The 22,004-nt window shown below is 27.0% G+C and overlaps 2 protein-coding genes and 1 long non-coding RNA gene across 3 annotated transcripts; 1 reads left to right on the top strand and 2 right to left on the bottom strand.

The window, feature by feature from the left end:
* Window positions 1–1,479: 1,479 nt before the first annotated feature.
* On the bottom strand, window positions 1,480–1,932 carry LOC140919801 (transcription factor GTE12-like). The gene has a single exon (XM_073366449.1). The coding sequence runs from the start codon at window positions 1,930–1,932 to the stop codon at window positions 1,480–1,482; it is 453 nt and encodes a 150-aa protein (XP_073222550.1).
* A 9,953-nt stretch (window positions 1,933–11,885) lies between these two features.
* Window positions 11,886–12,377, top strand: LOC113784628 (uncharacterized). Its single transcript, XR_003470710.2, has 2 exons — window positions 11,886–12,116; window positions 12,218–12,377. It is a non-coding gene; the product is annotated as an uncharacterized lncRNA (long non-coding RNA).
* A 2,333-nt stretch (window positions 12,378–14,710) lies between these two features.
* On the bottom strand, window positions 14,711–15,655 carry LOC101499248 (uncharacterized). Its single transcript, XM_004515442.4, has one exon. The coding sequence runs from the start codon at window positions 15,622–15,624 to the stop codon at window positions 14,830–14,832; it is 795 nt and encodes a 264-aa protein (XP_004515499.3). The 5' UTR covers window positions 15,625–15,655; the 3' UTR covers window positions 14,711–14,829.
* Window positions 15,656–22,004: the final 6,349 nt, after the last annotated feature.

The raw sequence follows: 22,004 nt of genomic DNA on the forward strand, positions 1-22,004 counted from the left end.
TATATGTGTATTCGAATACACGTCTTTGTAACGTTTAAAAAATTCAAATTTTACATCTTGTATTCGAATACACATTAGTGTAGTCGAATACAGATTAGTGTATTTTAGCCTCTGACTTAACTTGTATTCGACTACATATGGGTGTAGTCGAATACACACAAATGATTTTTGGCCACTGACTTAGCTTGTATTCGACTACAGATGGGTGTAGTCGAATACAACATTTAAAGTTTTGCTTCTAACTTAACTTGTATTAGAATACAACATGGTGTATTCGAATACACTTATGCAAATTATCAAAAATATGATTTTAAATGATTTGTTAATGTTGTTTTTGATTTTCGAAAATATGTTAAATGCATATGTAAATATGAATTGTTCTCATGTATTTGAACTATTGATTTGTATCATATACCTTTACGTTTAATCATTTAATATTTGGATTTGAAGCTTATTGAAGATAATTTGATCTTCTTTTTGATCTTGTTGCATTGTCCATAGTTGGTGGTCTTGTCGTCATCAAAAACATGTAGTTTACAATATTTTTTGGTATGAAATGATCTTTCTTAAACTATAAAAGTTGGCAATAACCATTTTATTTGTAAAAATAATTGTTAATGTAAGAAAGAAAAAAAATATAGTAAAACTCTTCAACTAGAGAATGTTATGTAAAGAAGCTCGCTTGTATTTGACTTAGTCTTTAAATTAGTGAATGTTTCTCTGAAAAGATTACTGCATTTGAATTGGTTCTTAAATTATGTTTCAATATCAAAATAATATTCCCATGAAAAAAATATTTATTTTTAATAATTTCAAAAAAAAATAACGAGAATCTAAGATTTAATTATATTCATATTTAGTGTTAAAAGTTGTTACGTTATATGTCAATCACATTTATTAGACGTATTTGATTTTTTTCATAACTAGTTCTAAAATCATGTCTATAAATATTGTGATGTGATGATAATGGAAAATTTTCTAAATTGGCTCTGCATGAAATTATTTTTTACTAAGAAAATGTATAAAAAATAAATTTAATATAAAATATAAAATAAATAAATGAAAAATGTTATTTATTTCATTAGTTATTTTATTTTTAAACCATCAATATTATCTTTAAAAAATAAGCAACAGGTCATCGATAGTCAACATACTTAGAAAAAAAAATTGAATTTAAGTTACTCATAACTATTTTAAATTTTGTAACAAAGTTAGATCATTCTAACGAAAAGTTTAAAAAAAAAAAAGATTTAACATTAAACACAATTGTAATTGATATTAAACTTTAAACACACATGTAATAAAGAGAGAACAGTAGCAAAATCATGTTTTGTATTGTCAATTTGACACAAATACAAGAATAAAAACAATAACAGTATGTTGTGAAAATTGACAAAATATCTAGTATATACATAGCAGTGTTAATACTAAAGTGACGATGGCAACATTCAAAAGAAACGGGTTGTTGTCTTGCATATCTTATCTTGACCTTTTGGTTTGGAAGAAGTCTTTCATCTCATGAGCATGTTCATCCCTTTTTCTCTTGTTTATTTTTCTTTCCTCAAGGTCCCAATCTTTTTTGAGAGACTTCCATTTGTTTTCAAAATATTCACTAAACTTTAACGCAATTTTATGAACCTCATTTCTAGGAGGATATAATAACATTCTTTGAGAGAATACAAATCTGATGTCAGTAGCAAATTCATCGGGTGTTGAATAGAATTGCAATTTAGATTCAATATTCTTCAAACCCATAGTCTTCAATTTAGACTTGTTCTCTAAATTATCCTTGTCATGAAAAGCCTTCAAGAACTTGAGATCAATAGGGTCTTTTAGAGGCCAGCTATCTCTTCCAATCAAAATCCTCTTCAAAATCACCCAACATTGCATCTTCTTGTAATGTTGCATCGGCTTCTTTCTCTTTTCATTCATGAAGAATAACAATGTTCAATTCAATTTTCAATTCAATTGGAGTGTGTTGGCTCTGTTTTTATAAGGTTAATAATCAAATCAAATCTTCAAAACCGAAAAAATCAAATCTTTTTTTTTACCGTTGACTACTAAATCTTTTTCACATGCATTTAATTTTTTTTAGTTCTATTGCATTTAATTTCCATTCATAATAAATTATTCATGAAAATTTGATTTTTAAAATTAAAATAATTTTTTGAGTTAAATTCTATTTATCTATTATGTGAACTTCAGATATTAAGACTCTATTTACTTAAAATCAGAGATTATAAAATAAAAAATTATATACCCAAAAACCAACTAATTCTAAGTTTGCTGCCCCATTTTTATAAATGTGGAAAAAAAATTCAAATTTTTAAATTGTTAGAAAAATCTGGTATTCTGTTTCAGATTTTTAAGGGGTAAAATCCGGTAAATTCTAAGTTTGCTGCCCTTTTTTTGAAAATCTGGTATTCTGTTTCAGATTTTTAAGGGGTAAAAAATTTGGAACATCTTTATAATCTTAACTCTTGTTTTAAATTTTTTTAAATGAATTTGAGTTTTAATTTAAATATTATAAGTCTATTTTTAGATATTTGTATGATTTACCAAAATATGAAAGTTAAGAGTCTGGTGACAAATAAGTTAACTTATTAGCTCATATAAAAAAAATGTTTATTTTATAATCATTATATAAGTTTATAATTATTTTACTAACTTATAGCATTTTTTAATATGTTACTTCAAGTAGCTTTATAATTTGTAGTTTATCATATTTTTTAATTAATTTTACTCTTATTATTTTATCAAAAAAATCCGTTTCTATCCTTTATAATTTAGTTATAATTTTCTGAGATGAGATTTCACATTTGTCTCCTAAACTCTTACTACATAAGTAGTAAGTCGGGAATTATTTATTTATTATAATTTTAAAAAATAAAATAGGTGTATGTTATAGTTATATTAATATTCAATGTATAAAAGAGAATTGACACTTAATCAAGTAATAGCTCAAGTAATTAATAAATTTTAGTTAAAGATAAATTATTCGAAAATATCTAAATTTAAATCTTAAGTGAGTTTGTCTATATAGTTAATATTTTATCCGATCTGATTTCGCAACAACTGAAGGTGAGGGGGGGGAAGTGCAGCTTGAGGCTAACGTTTGATGGGATAATATGAAGAAGAGTTGAAGAATGACATGTGGTGTTTTTAATTTTTTTTTCTTTTTAACATTTTTTATTTTATTTTTAGGATTTTTGGATCAAATATAAAGGCATAATGTTAATAATACCTCCTAGTTAAAATAACACAATTTTTATTTATTTTTTTGTCACAAATTCTAAAAGAAGAAAGAAAAAAAAACTATTATAGTTGGTAACAATTGAGTAACACAGATGGACCCTATAAATTGGAGATCATGTTAGGAGCTCTATGTTAACATATATATGTTGAATTTCTTTAAAATGAAATTTTTGATAATAAAAATTAATTTAGTAGTAATAAAAAAAATATATATCAGACTAATAAGTTTTTATATTACTGTGTAATTTTATTAATTCCTAAACTTTTGTATTAAATTGCAAAATCTCAATTCCTAGGCGATGATAAAAAAGAATAATGTTAACATTTACTTATAATTTATATCATATGTCATTGTGACTATTCTCAAACACATAATAAGATATAGTTTACTATCTAATTTATAGTAAAATAACTATTTTTTTTTTTTTTGCAATAATAGTAACAAACTCGAGCTCCCTAATAAGATAGGTTATTGATAAGAACATTATCGATTTTCAACAAATAAATTTATGTGTAGTGTAGAAAAACAAAGGGAAAATAAAATTAAAACATGCGATCAAAATTCATATGTTTTTTTTATTAAATCTTAATTTTGAATTGTAACTAATAAATAGTAATAGTAATATCTAATAGGAAATTGCTATATATAAATATCAATGTCGAAAATATTCTCCACTCAGCAAAAGGTTGTTGACACTTGACAGTGATAATGCATTATTTGTGCTTCATGGAGACTACTACTATGTTAGTATATTGCATTTCTTATAATTAATTGATCTTCATAGTTTTAAAATGCAGATTGATGATGATCAAATTAGCTCGTTGCCAGATGAAATCTTGTGTAGGCAACTATTTTCAAAAGAAGTTTGAACCAACTCTGTTAGAGGCTGTTTGCAAGAAACTTACGATTAAATTGAATTTGTTAGGTTAGTTACGTTAAAGAGTATAAAAGTGCAACACATTCTTATCATATAACAGTTCTTCGTATAATTATTTCAAATTTTATTTTTCTTTTTCTTGGGCTCAATCATGATTCTCAACAAACACATCAAAAGTTTCCATCTCATATGTCCCTCACTCACCCTTGTAACACCCCAAATTTTATAATAAACTATTTTTATTAAGATAGAATTTTAAATAATTAATTTGATGATTAATATTATTTTAGAATATATGTTGATAAATTTGTGGCTAATTTTCGTTATATGGATGCTTTCTATGATGTGCTAGTTTTATAAATACTAGATTACATGAGCAATATAAATAATAAATATTATACTTTATTATTTAATACATTTTTTAAAAAATAATAGTATTTTAGTGTAATATGTATTTTAAAGAAAAAGATTTTATGCGATTTTACGTGTATATACGTGTATCCAATTAATGTAATACTTTTATGTGCCCTTGACTGATGTTAAGTATGCACGTAGTATATTTCAATTATTTATAACTATTTTCTATTTTTAATTAATTTTTTATAAATAATTATCTTGAGATAAAATTGATGATATTGTGTTTGATTTCCGTTTATTTCTATATACTTGTTATGACATTGTGATTTTATATATATTTATTATGATTTAGTAATTAATATAAAATATTGATGTTATATTTATTTATTTTATAATTTTGACTATTTTCTATAATGATGGTATTATTATAATGTGAGTATTTTAAAAAATAAGTATAATTGTAGAGATTATTTTGAATGTGAGAGTTTTAATTATTAGTAATATGTTTTTTATATTGATTATTTTAATTACTCTAATTTATAAATTATTAGTAATAATTGGAAAATTGGAGGAATATTAAAAAAGAGATTAAATAATTAATAATTTTATTTTAGCAAATAAAAATTATAATAGTAATAATAATAATAATAATAAAATGGGGTTAAATGAGTTAGATTAATAATAACTAACATATATATAAAAGGTAAAATATAACCCAAATATAAAAGCTGAAGAGCAGCCACACAATGCTACATTTGGAAAGATGAAGAACCAGCCGCACTTGGAGGAAAAAATAGAAAATTAGCATATGTGATCGATAACTGTCCAAGAAAACTTTATCTGTTTTTACCCAAAAATTTCAGTATGTTGTTTCATCCAATTAGCTAGTCAATTAGACACAATTTTCCAGATTTTTAACAACCCCAATTTCTGTCTAAAATACCCGACTTCTCCGTTTGTAGAATTCATTATTTTGCACCGTTCTTCTTCACCGTAAGTCCGATGTGAGTGAAACCAACGCCAAAACGATCGTGTGAAAAATGGCTATATTATCAACTGATTAGTTTTCTGATTTATGGTAAGTTTCCTTGACGGATTTTGGAAATTTAATTTTTAGAGTGTCTTCTAACAAATCTTCATAAACAATATCCTAATAAAATAACACTTTTATTAGAAATAAAAAAAATTATCATTATACTCTTGTGTATATCCCTCAATTACTTTGAACCCTCATTTCATAAGGTCTATATTAAGAAGATTTACAAAGATATCAATATTATTGCATTAACATATACATTAATAAGTATCTTCTAATATTCTTATTCCACGTAAATCATGTACTCAATGAACATCCATATTCACAATATTCATATATAACACAAAGTATATTTAACACCATCATATTTTCAATATAATCAAAACGTAACTGAGTTTTTTCTTTTTCTTTCTAAAATCGTAATAAAGTTTAAAATATCATAAACCTGTAAAGTCTTATCTTAAAGGAAAAAGGGTCTTGTAAATTAAAAAAAATATATATTAAACGAAACTTACTAAATTACCCTTTAATTTAAATTAGTTAGTAACTTGAACACTATTTTTATCAATGTGATATCCATTGTACCATGAAAAGAAAGCTGGATAAGCTATACATTCAAAATAACAAAATTTTGTTGGAGTATAGCAATGACATGTTTTGTTTATTCCTTCAAAATCAATGCTCATGTGTTTTAAAATGATGGATAATGTTCCAATCAACAAGCTCAATGACAAAAGAAAGGACTATCATTGGAGGAAACTCTCAATAAATTTATGTAGGTAGTTGAATCATCATGGAAGAAGCAAGAGGAGGTAAACAAGAGTCAAGCTGCTTCCTTGAAACATCTTAGAAATGCAAGTTAGGCAGTTGTCGAAGCAAATAGTAGAAAAAACTAGCGGGAGTTTCTTTGGTAATACTTTTGATAATCTTAAGATTTGGAAGACCATAAGTTTGAATGGTCGAAAAGTGACTTGACCACCTATTCCAAAACCACCAAAGAAAAAAAACGAAAGAGGTTGTAGGAAGTTAACCATAGCAAGAAAAGATGGAAAGAAGCTTAAATTGAGGGTACAAAGGTCAAGAAGGATGCGTATAAGTCCATGTTAATCGATGAAAGTTTCATTTTGAAGAAATCACCACCTCTTATGTGAAGTTACCATACCCTCAAGTGAAGAGAAAGAAAGTGATGAACAATTTGCAAAGTTCCTGGAGATTTTTTCTCAATTGCAAATAAATATTCCTTTTGTTGAGGCATTGGAGCAAATACATACTTATGCTAAAATCATGAAAGAGTTGTTGACCAAAAAGAAGAAAATTCAAAGAAGAAGAAACAATTGCATTTACTGAAGAGTGCAATACTATCATTTTGAGGAAGCTTCCTCCAAAGTTAAAAGATCAAGGAAGGTTTAGTATCCCTTGGACTATTGATAAACTAACTATTGGAAAAGCTCTTTGTGATTTAGGTGTCAACTTAAATCTCATGTCTTTATCAATGATGAGAAATTTAGAAGGCATTGAATGCAAACCCACAAGGATATCCTTATAGCTTGTGAACTGGTCTATCAAGCGTGCTTAGAGAATAATGGAGGATGTGTTGGTAAAAGTGGATAATTTCTTGTTTTTTTGGTAGGATTTGCTATCCTTGATATAGAGGAAGATAAAAGGTATCACTCATCCTGAAAATGCCACTTTTAGCTCTCAGTAGAGCTTTGATTGATATTGAACATGATCAACTCATATTGAGATTTTAATAAGAGATATTGATCTTTAATATGCCTGAAGTTATGCACCATTGTAACAATAAATTAGGGAAATGTTTTAGAGTCGATAGTATTAAAAATTCAGTTGAATAATATTTTCGATATGGTTCACCTTCTCGTTCATTTGAGAATTTTACATTTAATGCTATAACTAAAGTGGAAGAGAGCTTTGAAGAAGGTGTTGACGAGTGTGTGTTATAGTTGAACGCATCTAAGGAAGTACGAGTTTACTTTATTAATAATAATTTACTTAGTCCTATTTTTTTAAACAAGCAATATAGACTCATACAACAATATTAATACATTAGTCAAGTACAAAAGATCTTACTTATTTGCATGATAACAAAATCAGTTTGTGGGATCAATTTTAGGCACTAATGTTTTATTTAAGTGTGCAGTTCCAAGACCACAAAAACATTATAGGATATCATGATATATCCTTTAATGAATTGGTCAAAAAGTCATGAAAATTCTACATTCAAAATTAAAGAAAAAACGTCTCTAAAATACTGCCTTTGATGATACAAAACATTAGATTGTCTCTGGTGGTACAAGAAGGTTTGCCAAGACTGCATTTGACTTTGATTCAGTGTATCTGTTGAAGTTTGCTTCTAATGAATCAAAACAAACTTTTGGAAAGTCTGCCTCTAGTGAAGCAACCAAGCTTCTGTTCAAAACTATCTCTGACCAGTTACCTCTAATAATTTGCTTCTAGAGATGAAGTAAGCATCTAACTTTCTTACCTCGTATAAGATGCCTATAATGGAAGTCAACGTTAGGGGCACAAGTCAATACCCAGAAAAGTCAATGTTATAACAAATGCCAATGCCCATTCAAAAGTTAACGTTGGAAAAAGTCAATGTCTCTAGTAAAAGTAAATGTTCTGACATAGTTAGTGACTCTAATAGTCAACCTCTAATCATTTACTTTTGTTTTTATTATTGTCTCTGGTCTAGTAAACTTGCCTCTAGTTATTGCTTCTGGTCGATTAATTATGCCTCTGGTTACTTCCTGCCTTTGGACCAATAATCATGAAGCCATGTCATGCCTCTAATCAAGTCATTCTGGTGTTTTTGTTTCTGGTCAAGAAGCCATGCCTCTGGTGTTCGTACTTCTCGATCCAACACATTCTATTTCATCTAAAACACAATTTCAAAAACACTTAGAAAAATTCTAAGTTTCAATTTGATGTTTAACAGCTAGGGTTGAACACCACATATGTATTTTTTGAAGACAATGAAGCACCATGTTGAAGGACAAACAAACCATACCATGAAGAACACACGACCATTCCTTAAAAGAGACACAACAATTCCTTAAAGGACATTTAACCATACTTTGTAGGACAAAGGCAATGCTGCAAATGCATCTATAAATAGAACCTGATTCTAAATTCAAATAATACAACCGATCACAAAACAGCAAGCAAAAACATTGAGTTAGAAATTTATCAAAGTGGTTGAGTAATAAAAATATGAGAGATTTTTCTATAAACATCCTCTAGTAAGAGAGAAAATTGTGAAACTCACAAACACTCCTTTTTTGTAACCAAGTCCTATAGTGACTGATTTTGTTCCTCAACGGCTAGACGACACTAAGAGGAAAGTTGAGAAGACTTGTTAGAACTTATAAACTAAGTCTGGTAGAGGCTTCCCTTTCCTCAAAAACTTGACGGATCAGAGTTGGAGTTGAGAAGATTGAAAAAAGTCATTGTGACTAACCAAATGTTCAAGTGTAAGTTCTAAATATATGCTAACACTAACAGTTGTTTAAATTTGAAAAATTGATGTTATTAAACTTTCTAATGTAAAAAATTCAGAACATTAAAACCTACACTTCTCTGTTTTGTTTTTATTAAGATTTAAGGTTAGTTTAGCTTACATTAAGACTAATGCTAACATTTTACATTTTGTTTCTTTTTTAAATGTGAATAAATTCTGTTTCAAATTTTTAAGGAGTAAAAAATTTGGACCATCTTTATAATCTCAACTCTTGTTTTAAATACTATAAGTCTGTTCTTACAAATTTGTATGGTTACCGAAGTATAAAAGTTAAGAGTTTGCTGACAAATAAGTTAACTTATTAACCCATTAAAAAAAATATGTATTTGTTAATCATTATAAGTTTATAATTATTTTACTAACTTAAAGCATTTTTTAATATGTTACCTCAACTAGATTTTTAATTTGTAGTTTATCATATTTTTTAATTAATTTTACTCTTATTATTTTAACAAAAAATCCCTTTTTATCCTTTATAATTTAGTTGTTATAATTTTATTTATTTAAAAAAATGAGAAGGGATAAATTATTATTAAATATTGGTTATTTTACAACTTTCTAAGATGAGATTTGACATTTGTCTCCTAAACTCTTACTACATTGGAAATTTATTTATTTATTATAATTTTAAAAAATAAAACAGATGTATGTTATAATTATATTAATGTTCAATGTATTAAAGAGAATGGACACTTAATCAAGTAATAGCTCAAGTAATTAATAAACTTCAGTTAAAGATATATTATTCAAGAATATCTGAATTCAAATCTTAAGTAAGTTTTATTTATATAGTTAATATTTTATCGATTTCTCAACAACCGAAGGTGAGGAGGGAAGTGCAGCTTGCGGCTAAAGTTTGATGGGAGAACATGATGAAGAAGAGTTGAAGAATGAAAATGTGGTGTTTTTTTAATTTTTTTTTCTAACATTTTTTATTTTATTTTTAGGAATTTTGGATTAAATATAACGGCATAATGTTAATAATACCTCCTAGTTAAAATAACAGAATTTTTTCTCCACAAATTCTAAAAAAAGAAAGAAAGGAAAAACTATTATAGTTGGTAACAATTGAGTAACACAGGTGGACCTTATAAATTGGAGATTATATTAGGAGCTCCCTGTTAACATATATATGTTGAATTTCTTTAAAATGAAATTTTAGATAATAAAAAATATATATATATCAAACTAATAAATTTTTATATTATTGTATAAATTTATCAATTCCTAAACTTTTGTATTAAATTGCAAAATCTCAAATCCATGACGATGATAAAAAAGGATAATGTTAAAATTTACTTATAACTTATATGATTTGTCATTTTGACTATTCTAAAAAACACATAATAATAAGATAGAGTTGACTATCTAATTTATAGTAACAAACTCTATTCTGTCTCTCTCTCTCTCTTTTTTTTTTTTTTTTTGTAATATTAGTTACAAACTTGAGCTCTCTAATAAGATAGGTTATTGATAAGAATATTATTGATTTTCAACAAATAAATTTATGTGTAGTGAAGAAATCAAAATAAAAAGAAGAGAAAAAATAAAATTAAAATATGCGATGAAAATTGATATATTTTTTTTATTAAATCTAAATTTTAAATTGTAATTAATAAATGGTAATAGTAATATATGATAAAAAATTGTTATATATAAATATCAATGTCGAAAATATTCTGCACTCAACAAAAGGTTGTTGACACTTGATAGTGATAATGCATTATTTGTGCTTCATGGAGACTACTACTATGTTAGTATATTGTATTTCTTATAATTAATTGATCTTCATAGTTTTGCAATGCATAAGGATGATGATCGCATTAGCTCGTTGCCAGATGAAATCTTGTGTACGCAACTATTTTCAAAAGAAGTTTGAACCAACCCTATTAGAGGCTGTTGCAAGAAACTTACGATTAAGTAAAATTTGTTAGGTTAGTTACGTTAAAGAGTATAAAAGTGCAACACAACTTATTATATAACAATTCTTCATATAATCATTTCAATTTTTTTTTCTTGGGCTCAATCATAATTCTCAACAAACACATCAAAAGTTTTCATCTCATATGTCCCTCACTCACCCTTTTGTCTAATGTTTTTTATTTGTAATTTTTGCAGATGTCTGGTCGTGTTCCTGTTTTTCCTTCTTGAATGCATTTCTTGGAGTTACAAAAGTGCACTATTAAACAATTTAGACGAGATGAATATGGATTGAAATTTGTGCAATATATTACGTTGAATTCAACATCTTTGTAGAGTATGACAATTTGTTGTTCGTCTTCTATTAAATATTAATCTATTAAAATTTATATCTTTCTAATTACTATATTATTTAAAAAAAAATATTAATTGCTAAACATTCACCATTCTCTCAAATGTTCAAATGTGTGGTTAGGATGCATAAAATAAAATAATTTTTTTTTTAAAATAAACCCATAGTGAAGACCATCTTACAAACAAAGCCCATTAATTATTTTTAGTGATAAAAGACTTAAATCTGTTTTAAAAAAAATATTAATATATATAATTATCTACCGTAAAATTTGAGTAGTCGTGCTCTTTTTTTTTACTCATGTTGTAATGTAATTATAATTTTAAATTGATTGAGCATGAAATTGATCTAAGTTGGCATATTCTAATGAAAACACAAAATAGGGAATACAAAGTAAAAAGTCGAATTAAAAATGACAAGAAACACAATAGTGGAATAAGCTGGTAATTTCCTGGGAATAATCAGTTTTCAGTTTTTTTTCTTCATTAATGTCTCAAATTATCATCCTTTTCTATATGATATTGATTTTAATGAAGGTTGATATTTGTCAATATTATATTAAAAAGATATTTGGATTTTGTATCATCTATTTTGAGACTGAAAAATAAATTCTTTAAAATGCAACATTTAGAAGATATGAAGCAGCATGGTGGTTGAGAAAAATGGTTGGAGTTGTTGCAGCTAAATATTTACCCGTAGAGACTTCTAAGGAAGAGTTTAGGCTTTGTTTGAGGAGTGAGATCATTCTTTGTAATGTTCTTAACAAAGTTCAACTAGGTGATGTATTCAACGTCAATTTGGATGTTCCTTATTTTATTTACTCTATGTTTTTGGTTATTATTTGTTTAGTTATGTAAATTATGTATTATTCTTTATAGGTTGGAGAGTCATTATCAGCATTTCAGTATTTTGAAAACGTTAGAAACTTTCTGGTGGCTGTTCAGGAAATTAGAATTCCTACATTTGAAGAATTTGATATGGAACAAGTATGTAAAGGATCATATGTTTAATACTGTTAGAATTTCAAGATTATTAGAATTTATGATAAGTATTGCATTTAACTTAAGGTATGTTTGACGTGTTTTCTATATGTAAGTCCCTAAAATTGGTCCATTGCTTGCAATTGCATATTCATTTACCCTGCACATTGTATACCCCCATCTCTTATTAATACTTATTTGTTTACTTCCCTGGTTCGACCCATTGTATTAATATTATACCTCTCACCTCATCAAATGTAAGGATGGATCAAAAGCCTTCTCCATTGACCGTCTTAACGATAATTTTTGTGATTGCCCTGATGGCATTGATGAACCTGCTATGTATGCTGTCATATTGTACTATCAAATATTTTTTAAATTTTATGAAAATTTTCAGATTGAATCTACTCAATAATAAATAGTATTAAATAGATGGTTGAATCAATGAAGTTTAATGTCTACAGCTTGTCCAGTAAGGAAGTTTTATTGCAGAAACATAGGAAGGAAGCCAAATTCATAGTTTCTTCACATTTTAATGATCGTTCTTGTGGTCAACAGTTTCTTCTTTAACTTTTTTCAATCAGCTTTGAGGGCAATCGCTGCCCATAAGGAGTTCAATTTTAGGAAACGGACTAAAGCTTCATCGCAATTTAGGTTATAGCTGACTCTTGTAGGATTAGGACCATTTGATAAGGACATATGCATTCAATATTTAAATTCTCTCTCAAAAATTTCAAGCTCGCTAGCGACGCTACTAGTCTTCCTCATATTATAAGAGGCTGAAGAAAGGTTCAATTCTGACACAATGCCGATAGAGAGGGTGTGTAGCCAGAAAAGAACTTAGGAACCTGAAAATGGAAAGTTCCAAACTTAGGAACCTCATATATAAAAATTAAGTTGCTTCTATATGACTCATCAATTAATATTTAAGTAGTCTCAATTTTTATTTATTTATGATTTTTGTGGAGGAACTCATGTGGGGCCTCCAACTAGAAAAAAGTTTAAGGGTGAGATATATTTTTTTGTAGTTAGATAAAATATCGAGGATATTATTGTTCTTTTATTTTTCACAATCACGCCTCAAATATTGTAGGAATAGATCAATTCTTTATTATATTTATTTAGTTTTTAGTGACAGATAATACCATAGAAATAGATAGGTTTTTTATTTATATTTATCTAGTTTTTAGTGAAAGACAATACCGTAGAAATATATCAATTCTTTATTTATATTTATTTATATTTATTTAGTTTTTAGTGACAGTCATTATTCTAGATACAAATCGAAAACATTTAGTGATAGTTCCAAAGGCATAGTTAAACGCCCCTTTTAAGTTGACAGTAGATCCGAGTGTCAATTTGACATGTAGGGTGGGTACATTTGGTTTTTAAATAAAATGAATTTTTTAAAAAAAATTATATTTTATCGTTTAAATATTGAAATAATTGAGTATTTTCTATTAATGTCAATAAAATAATTTTTTTTTTAGATTTTTTATTGCTCATAATTGTCAAATGTTGAATATTTTTTACGATCGAATATAAATTTTTTTTATAATGGTTATAAACAATGAAATGATATTTTTTGGTATGAAATGATCTTTCTTAAACTATAAAAGTTGGCAATAACCATTTTATTTGTAAAAATAATTGTTAATGTAAGAAAGAACAAAAATATAGTAAAACTCTTCAACTAGAGAATGTTATGTAAAGAAGCTCGCTTGTATTTGACTTAGTCTTTAAATTAGTGAATGTTTCTCTGAAAAGATTACTGCATTTGAATTGGTTCTTAAATTATATTTCAATATCAAAATAATATTCCCATAAAAAAATATTTATTTTTAATAATTTCAACAAAAAATAACGAGAATCTAGGATTTAATTATATACATATTTAGTGTAAAAATTTGTTACGTTATCTGTCAATCACATTTATTAGGTGTCTTTGATTTTTTTCATAACTAGCTCTAAAATCATGTCTATAAATATTGTGATGTGATGATAATGTAAAATTTTCTAAATTGGCTCTGCATGAAATTATTTTTTACTAAGACAATGTATAACAAATAAATTTAATATAAAATATAAAATAAATAAATGAAAAATGTTATTTATTTCATTAATTATGTTATTTTTAAACCATCAATATTAACTTTAAAAAATATGCAACAGGTTATCGATAGTCAACATAGAAAAAAAATTGAATTTAAGTTACTCATAACTATTTTAAATTTTGTAACAAAGTTAGATCATTCTAACGAAAAGTTTAAAAAAAAAAGATTTAACATTAAACACAATTGTAATTGATATTAAACTTTAAACACACATGTAATAAAGAGAGAACAGTAGCAAAATCATGTTTGGTATTGTCAATTGGACACAAATACAAGAATAAGAACAATAACAGTATGTTGTGAAAATTGACAAAATATCTAGTATATACATAGCAGTGTTAATACTAAAGTGACGATGGCAACATGCAAAAGAAACGGGTTGTTGTCTTGCATATCTTATCTTGACCTTTTGGTTTGGAAGAAGTCTTTCATCTCATGAGCATGTTCATCCCTTTTTCTCTTGTTTATTTTTCTTTCCTCAAGGTCCCAATCTTTTTTGAGAGACTTCCATTTGTTTTCAAAATATTCACTAAACTTTAACGCAATTTTATGAACCTCATTTCTAGGAGGATATAATAACATTCTTTGAGAGAATACAAATCTGATGTCAGTAGCAAATTCATCGGGTGTTGAATAGAATTGCAATTTAGATTCAATATTCTTCAAACCCATAGTCTTCAATTTAGACTTGTTCTCTAAATTATCCTTGTCATGAAAAGCCTTCAAGAACTTGAGATCAATAGGGTCTTTTAGAGGCCAGCTATCTCTTCCAATCAAAATCCTCTTCAAAATCACCCAACATTGCATCTTCTTGTAATGTTGCATCGGCTTCTTTCTATTTTCATTCATGATCTCACCGCCATCAGTCTTCAAGCAACAATTTTCGGTTCTTGGGTTTCTTGTTTCATTGATAATCTTCTTGGAACAAGAATCCTTCATTACTTGCACACCAACTTCTTTAGACAAGATGGGTTTTGAATCTTTGACAGAATCGGTTGTTGTGTTGTTGTTTTGTTGAGACATAATAGCTGTTGAATCTTTAGCGTCAAGCCAGAAACATGTAACAATTGGCTTGGAATGTTCCATCTTAATATCTCCTTGAGAATGATTCTTTTGAGAAGAAAACTTGATTATAAGTCGCTTACGAGGTTGTTTAGTATTCTCCAAATTCATTACCGATAAAGAAGTCATTGTGTTGTGAGAACAAACAAAAGAAAATGGAACAAGAATAACAATGTTCAATTCAATTGGAGTGTGTTGGCTCTGTTTTTATAAGGTTAATAATCAAATCTAATCTTCAAAACCGAAAAAATCAAATCTTTTTTTTTACCGTTGACTACTAAATCTTTTTCACATGCATTTAATTTTTTTTAGTTCCGTTGCATTTAATTTCTTTATATTTTTTTAGTTCTGTTGCATTTAATTTCAATTCATAATAAATTATTCATGAAAATTTGAGTTTTAAAATTAAAATAATTTCTTTTGTTAAATTCTATTTATCTATTACGTGAACTTCAGATATTAAGACTCTATTTACTTAAAGTCAGAGATTATAAAATAAAAAATTATATACCAAAAAACCAACTAAAATACAAATATGCGATGAAAATTGATATATTTTTTTATTAAATCTAAATTTTAAATTGTAATTAATAAATGGTAATAGTAATATCCGATAGAAAACTATTATATATAAATATCAATGTCGAAAATATTCTGCACTCAACAAAAGGTTGTTGACACTTGATAGTGATAATGCATTATTTGTGCTTCATGGAGACTACTACTATGTTAGTATATTGTATTTCTTATAATTAATTGATCTTCATAGTTTTGCAATGCATATTGATGATGATCACATTAGCTCATTGTCAGATGTAATCTTGTGTACGCAACTATTTTCAAAAGAAGTTTGAACCAACCCTATTAGAGGCTGTTGCAAGAAACTTACGTTTAAGTAGAATTTGTTAGGTTAGTTACGTTGAAGAGTATAAAAGTGCAACACAACTTATTATATAACAATTATTCATATAATCATTTCAATTTTTTTTTCTTGGGCTCAATCATAATTCTCAACAAACACATCAAAAGTTTCCATCTCATATGTCCCTCACTCACCTTTTTGTCTAATGTTTTTATTTGTAATTTTTGCAGATGTCTGGTCGTGTTCCTGTTTTTCTCGCTTGAATGCATTTATTTGGAGTTACAAAAGTGCACTAATAAACAATTTAGATGAGATAAATATGGGTTGAAATTTGTGCAATATGTTACGCTGAATTCAACATCTTTGTAAAGTATGGCAATTTGTTGTTCGTCTTCAATTAATCTGTTAAAATTTATATCTTTCTAATTACTATATTATTTTTAAAAGAAATACTAATTGCTAAACATTCACCGCTCTCTCAAATGTTCAGCCAAAAAATAAATTTCTCTATCAAATGTGTGGTTAGGATACATAAAATAAAAAATAATAATTTTTTAAAAGTCTTAAATCTATTTTAATAAAAATATTAATATATATAATTATCTACCATAAAATTTGATTAGTCGTGCTCTTTTGTTTTACTCGTGTTGTAATGTAATTATAATTTAAAATTGATTGAGCGTGAAATTTATCTAAGTTGGCATATTCTAATGAAATCACAAAATAGAGAATACAAAGTAAAAAGTAGAATTAAAAATGACAAGAAACACAACAGTGCAATGGAATAAAAAGAGTTAATAAACAAAATATATCGGCAAAGTAAATATTGGAGTTTTAATTTTTTTTTTAATAAAACACTGATTGTAGAGAGATTGATCATCCACTAAGAGATATTGTTTGAAAGAGTAGAATAGTATAGATGCGTAAAAAAAACCTATATAGGAAAATTAATAGTGAAATGACATCATCCTAGTTTGTGGGACTATTTTAATAAAATTGTATATAAAAAATGAAATATAAATACTTTAAAAAATAATTATAAAATATTTTATATATTTGATTAAAAATGAGCTATTTTTTTCATTAAAACGTGTTTTTTTTTCTTCATAGTGATGATACTATGAAATACTCTGTTAGATGAAATTGAACTATTGTAGAAACAAAATATATGAGATGTGTATACATTAGGTATTTATTATTCTTCATCGAGGAAACTTAGAGTTATTTGCTACACTTAGAGAGGTATGTACTACACTATTTGACCGTCTAAAGATGAGGTGAGAAATATAATATAGTTGTAATCATATAATATTTCGTACCATCACTGACATTTAAGAGATGTCTTGGCGTATAAAATCTATTTTGATGTATTATTTTTTTCTTTAATTCCTTTATTCCAATTTTGTTTTCTATAAATAATTTGTGGTCTAATATTTTATTTCTTCAAGAACTCAATCACAAATCTTCATTAACAATATCGAAATAAAATAACACCTTTTTTATTCCTAAAATGATGCATGGTATTAAATTATTAGTTCTTCAAGAACCATATACCAAAATTCCCAATTTCGACAATTCAATAGGGATAATTGAATATTAAATTTTTAGTTCTTCAAGAATTGTATCACAAAAGATATTCATAAAAAGTGATCAAGAACAATTCATTTTTCGAGCACTTCCTCATATATGATTTAATATCAACTGTTTAGTTCTTCATGAACTATATCATAAATTATCTTTGCAATCCTTCACATAATTTTGATAATTAAACTTTTAATTCTGTAGGAACTATAAAACAAATCATCATATATGATGATCCAAGAAAATCACTCTTTTGCAATCCGTCAAAGATATGCTTTAATGTTAAATTCTAGAAGACAACTATATAAGCCAAAAAAAATCTTCTAACACAATTTATATGAAAACAAAAAATATTGATATGAAATAAAAGAAATAAAATATTCAAGAAATATGATCATGAAAAGAATATAATAAGAAATATTTTTTTTAGAAAATTTAGAAGAAATAGTAAGAAGAAATATTCTTAGAACAAAATCTCTAAATTGATTATTTATGATTACTCTTATGGTAGAGTTTCGTGCTAATAACGTATTATAAAATTAATCAAAATAAGAGTAAAATAAAATATAAGAAATTATAGAAACGTTAAATTTTAGGGACCTTGAGAGACAAGAAAAAATTAGAAATAAAAGAAAGTATCATTCTACTCTTGTGTATATCGCTCAAGTACTTTGAACCCTCACTTTATAAGGTCTATATTAAGAAGATTTACAAAGATATCAATATCCACAATAATATGTACATTAACATATACATTAATAAGTATCTTCTAATGTTCTTATTCCACGTAAATCATGTACTTAATGAACATCCATATTCTCAATATTCATATATAACACAAAATATATTTAACACATCATAGGTTCAATATAATCAAAATGTAACTGAGTTTTTTTTTTTACTAAAATCGTAATAAAATTTAAAATATCATAAATCTGTAAAATTGATAGAGAGAAGTCTTATCTTAAAGGAAAAAGGGTCTTGCAAATTAAAAAAAGAAAATTAAACGAAACTTACTAAGTTACCCTTTAATTTACATTAGTTAGTAACTTGAACACTATTTGTATTAATGTGATACCCATTTTACCATGAAAAGAAAGCTGGATAAGCTATACATTCAAAATAACAAAATTTTGTTTGAGTATAGCAATGACATGTTTTGTTAATTCCTTCAAAATCAATGCTCATGTGTTTTAAAATGATGGATAATGTTCCAATCAACAAGCTCAATGACAAAAGAAAGGACTATCATTGGAGGAAACTCTCAATAAATTTATGTAGGTAGTTGAATCATCATGGAAGAAGCAAGAGGAGGTAAACAAGTTCAAGCTGCTTCCTTGAAAAAACTTAGAAATGCAAGTTAGGCAGTTGTCGAAGCAAATAGCAGAAAAAACTAGCGGGAGTTTCTTTAGTAATACTTTTGATAATCTTAAGAATAAGAGTTGGAAGACCATAAGTTTAAAATGTCGAAAAGTGACTTTACCACCTATTTCAAAACCACCAAAGAAAAACACGAAAGAGGTTGTAGGAAGTTAACCAAAGCAAGAAAAGATGGAAGAGTTGTTAAAATCATGAAAGAGTTGTTGACCAAAAAATAGAAAATTCAAAGAATAAGAAACAATTGCATTTACTAAAGAGTGCAATACTATCATTTAGAGGAAGCTTCCTCCAAAGTTAAAATATCAAGAAAGGTTCACTATCCCTTGGACTATTGATAAACTAACTATTGGAAAAGCTCTTTGTAATTTAGGTGTCAACATAAATCTCATGTCTTTATCAATGATGGGAAATTTAGAAGGCATTGAATGCAAATCCCCAATGATATCCTTATAGCTTGTGAATTGGTCTGTCAAGCGTGCTTAGAGAATAATGGAGGATGTGTTGGTAAGGGTGGATACTTTTTTCCTTTTTTGGTAGAATTTGTTATCCTTGATATAGAGGAAGATGAAAAGGTATCACTTTTAGCTCTCGGTAGAGCTTTGATTGATATTGAACATGATCAACTCATATTGAGATTTTAATAAGAGATAGTGATCTTTAATATGTTTGAAGTTATGCACCACTGTAACAATAAAGTTATACACAATTTTATACAATGTAGAGTTATACACAATTTTATCGGTATAATTCCGAGTTATTCAATATAACAAAAACATTGTAATATATATCTATATCTCTATCAAAAAGATAACCCAGTGATTGAGTGGTACAAGAAAAAGTTGTAGTTAGTTAATTTATTTGTGAGCAGGAGCTAGATTCGGAGTCAGATCAATCAAACAAGGCTTGATATTATGCCACCATCCCTGTGGACGGACAATTCAAATTTGTCATATCCTCATAGATCCCCTCAACGCAACCCGACATTTGGAGTGCTACCTCCAAGTCACCAAGGAATTCCCCACCCGAATACCTCCAAGGTCTAACAATCTTGCCTTAATGCTTGATAGCAGATCGCCACGATCAGGTTCATTCAGTTGTACTTCTTCGGAATCACTAGGTTTGTCAGGCCCTACCTATATGATGACAAAATAATCTTCACTTTACAAATTTTCAATATTTATTTTCTCCCCTCGTTGGTCTATAATACTCCATTAAGACTGTCATCCCAAACACAAATTGGAATCACAATTATTTCACCAACTATGGGGTTACTTCAATATTCTCATCACAAATTCACAACATCCCTATCATAAATAATATCTCATCACATAAACTCATCACAAATTTATAGCATCACTATCATTAACCATACATCATCACATACACTTATCACAAATTTATAACATCATTATTATTAATTATACATCATCATAATTACATTAACTTATCAAAATGAATTCACTTTTTATTATCACATCACATAGACACGTCTAATCAAACATATACATAAAATTCATGCGACATCCAATATCACAATAATAGCAAATATCTCACATTTAATAAAAACAAATCAAACATCACAATAATATCAAATACCACACATTCAACGGAGTTAAATCAATCAACACGTTATAAATATTTATATTCCATATTTTAATCTCACAATTATCATATTTTTACATTAATCAATTTATCACTCAAAGGGCTATTGTCGTACGTAGCGAGCCCCAGATGAATCGTTGGGAAATACGGTTTTCCCGTTCAGCTCACAATATATTATACTCATTAATTCAAATGTTCTTTCACCCCTTACCTTATTTCGACGCTTTCACACACGAATAGGATTCCACGAGCAAACAGCCTTTGTTCATTGACTTTTTGTCCATCAATCGATCTAACTCAACAATTTATGGGTAAACGTTAAAAGTAAATTATGAGAAGATACTCTAAAAACTAAATTCGAAATTCGGTCGAGGAATTCAAAACTTTTCACACTGTCGTTTTGGCGTTGGTTTCACTCAAATCGGACACACGGTGAAGGAGAACGATGCAAAATAACGAATTCGACAAACAGAGAAATCAGATATTTTAGAGAGAAATTGGGGTTGTTAAATATATGGACAATCGTGTTTAATTGACTAGTTAATTGAGTAAAATAACATACTGAAATTTGGACAAAAACGGAGAAACTTTTCTGGAACAGTTGTCGATCACCGGTGCCAATTTTCTTCTAACTTTGTTCCAATTCATCTTGGGAGCAGCAGCTGCCATGTGTCGTATCTTTCTCTTCCTCTATTTTTTGGTTTGGTTTTATTCTTTAATTAGGTTTTACTTGGCTTATCCCATGAAACACATTTAATCTTTTTTTTTTTATTTAATAAAACCAACAATTACCAAAGTTATTTTTTTTAACAAAATTTAATTACTAATATTTCAAAAATAATACTTGATAAATTAGAGAAATTAAAATAATTAACCTTTTAAAAAAATACATATTATTAACAACTCAAACTCTCATATTCAAATTAATCACTATAATTATACTTATTTTTCAAAATACTCACGTTATAATAATATATCATTAGAGAATAGTCAAAATTATAAAATAAATAAATATAAAATTAACACTTTATATTAATTACTAAATCATACTAAATATATATATATATATATATATATATATATA

This window comes from Cicer arietinum, chromosome 3, assembly GCF_000331145.2.
Source record: "Cicer arietinum cultivar CDC Frontier isolate Library 1 chromosome 3, Cicar.CDCFrontier_v2.0, whole genome shotgun sequence".
NCBI lineage: Eukaryota > Viridiplantae > Streptophyta > Magnoliopsida > Fabales > Fabaceae > Cicer > Cicer arietinum.

Bases quoted from the DNA above. Each gene is read 5' to 3' on its own strand.
- LOC140919801 (XM_073366449.1), bottom strand. From the start codon at position 1,932: ATGAATGAAAAGAGAAAGAAGCCGATGCAACATTACAAGAAGATGCAA.
- LOC101499248 (XM_004515442.4), bottom strand. From the start codon at position 15,624: ATGACTTCTTTATCGGTAATGAATTTGGAGAATACTAAACAACCTCGT.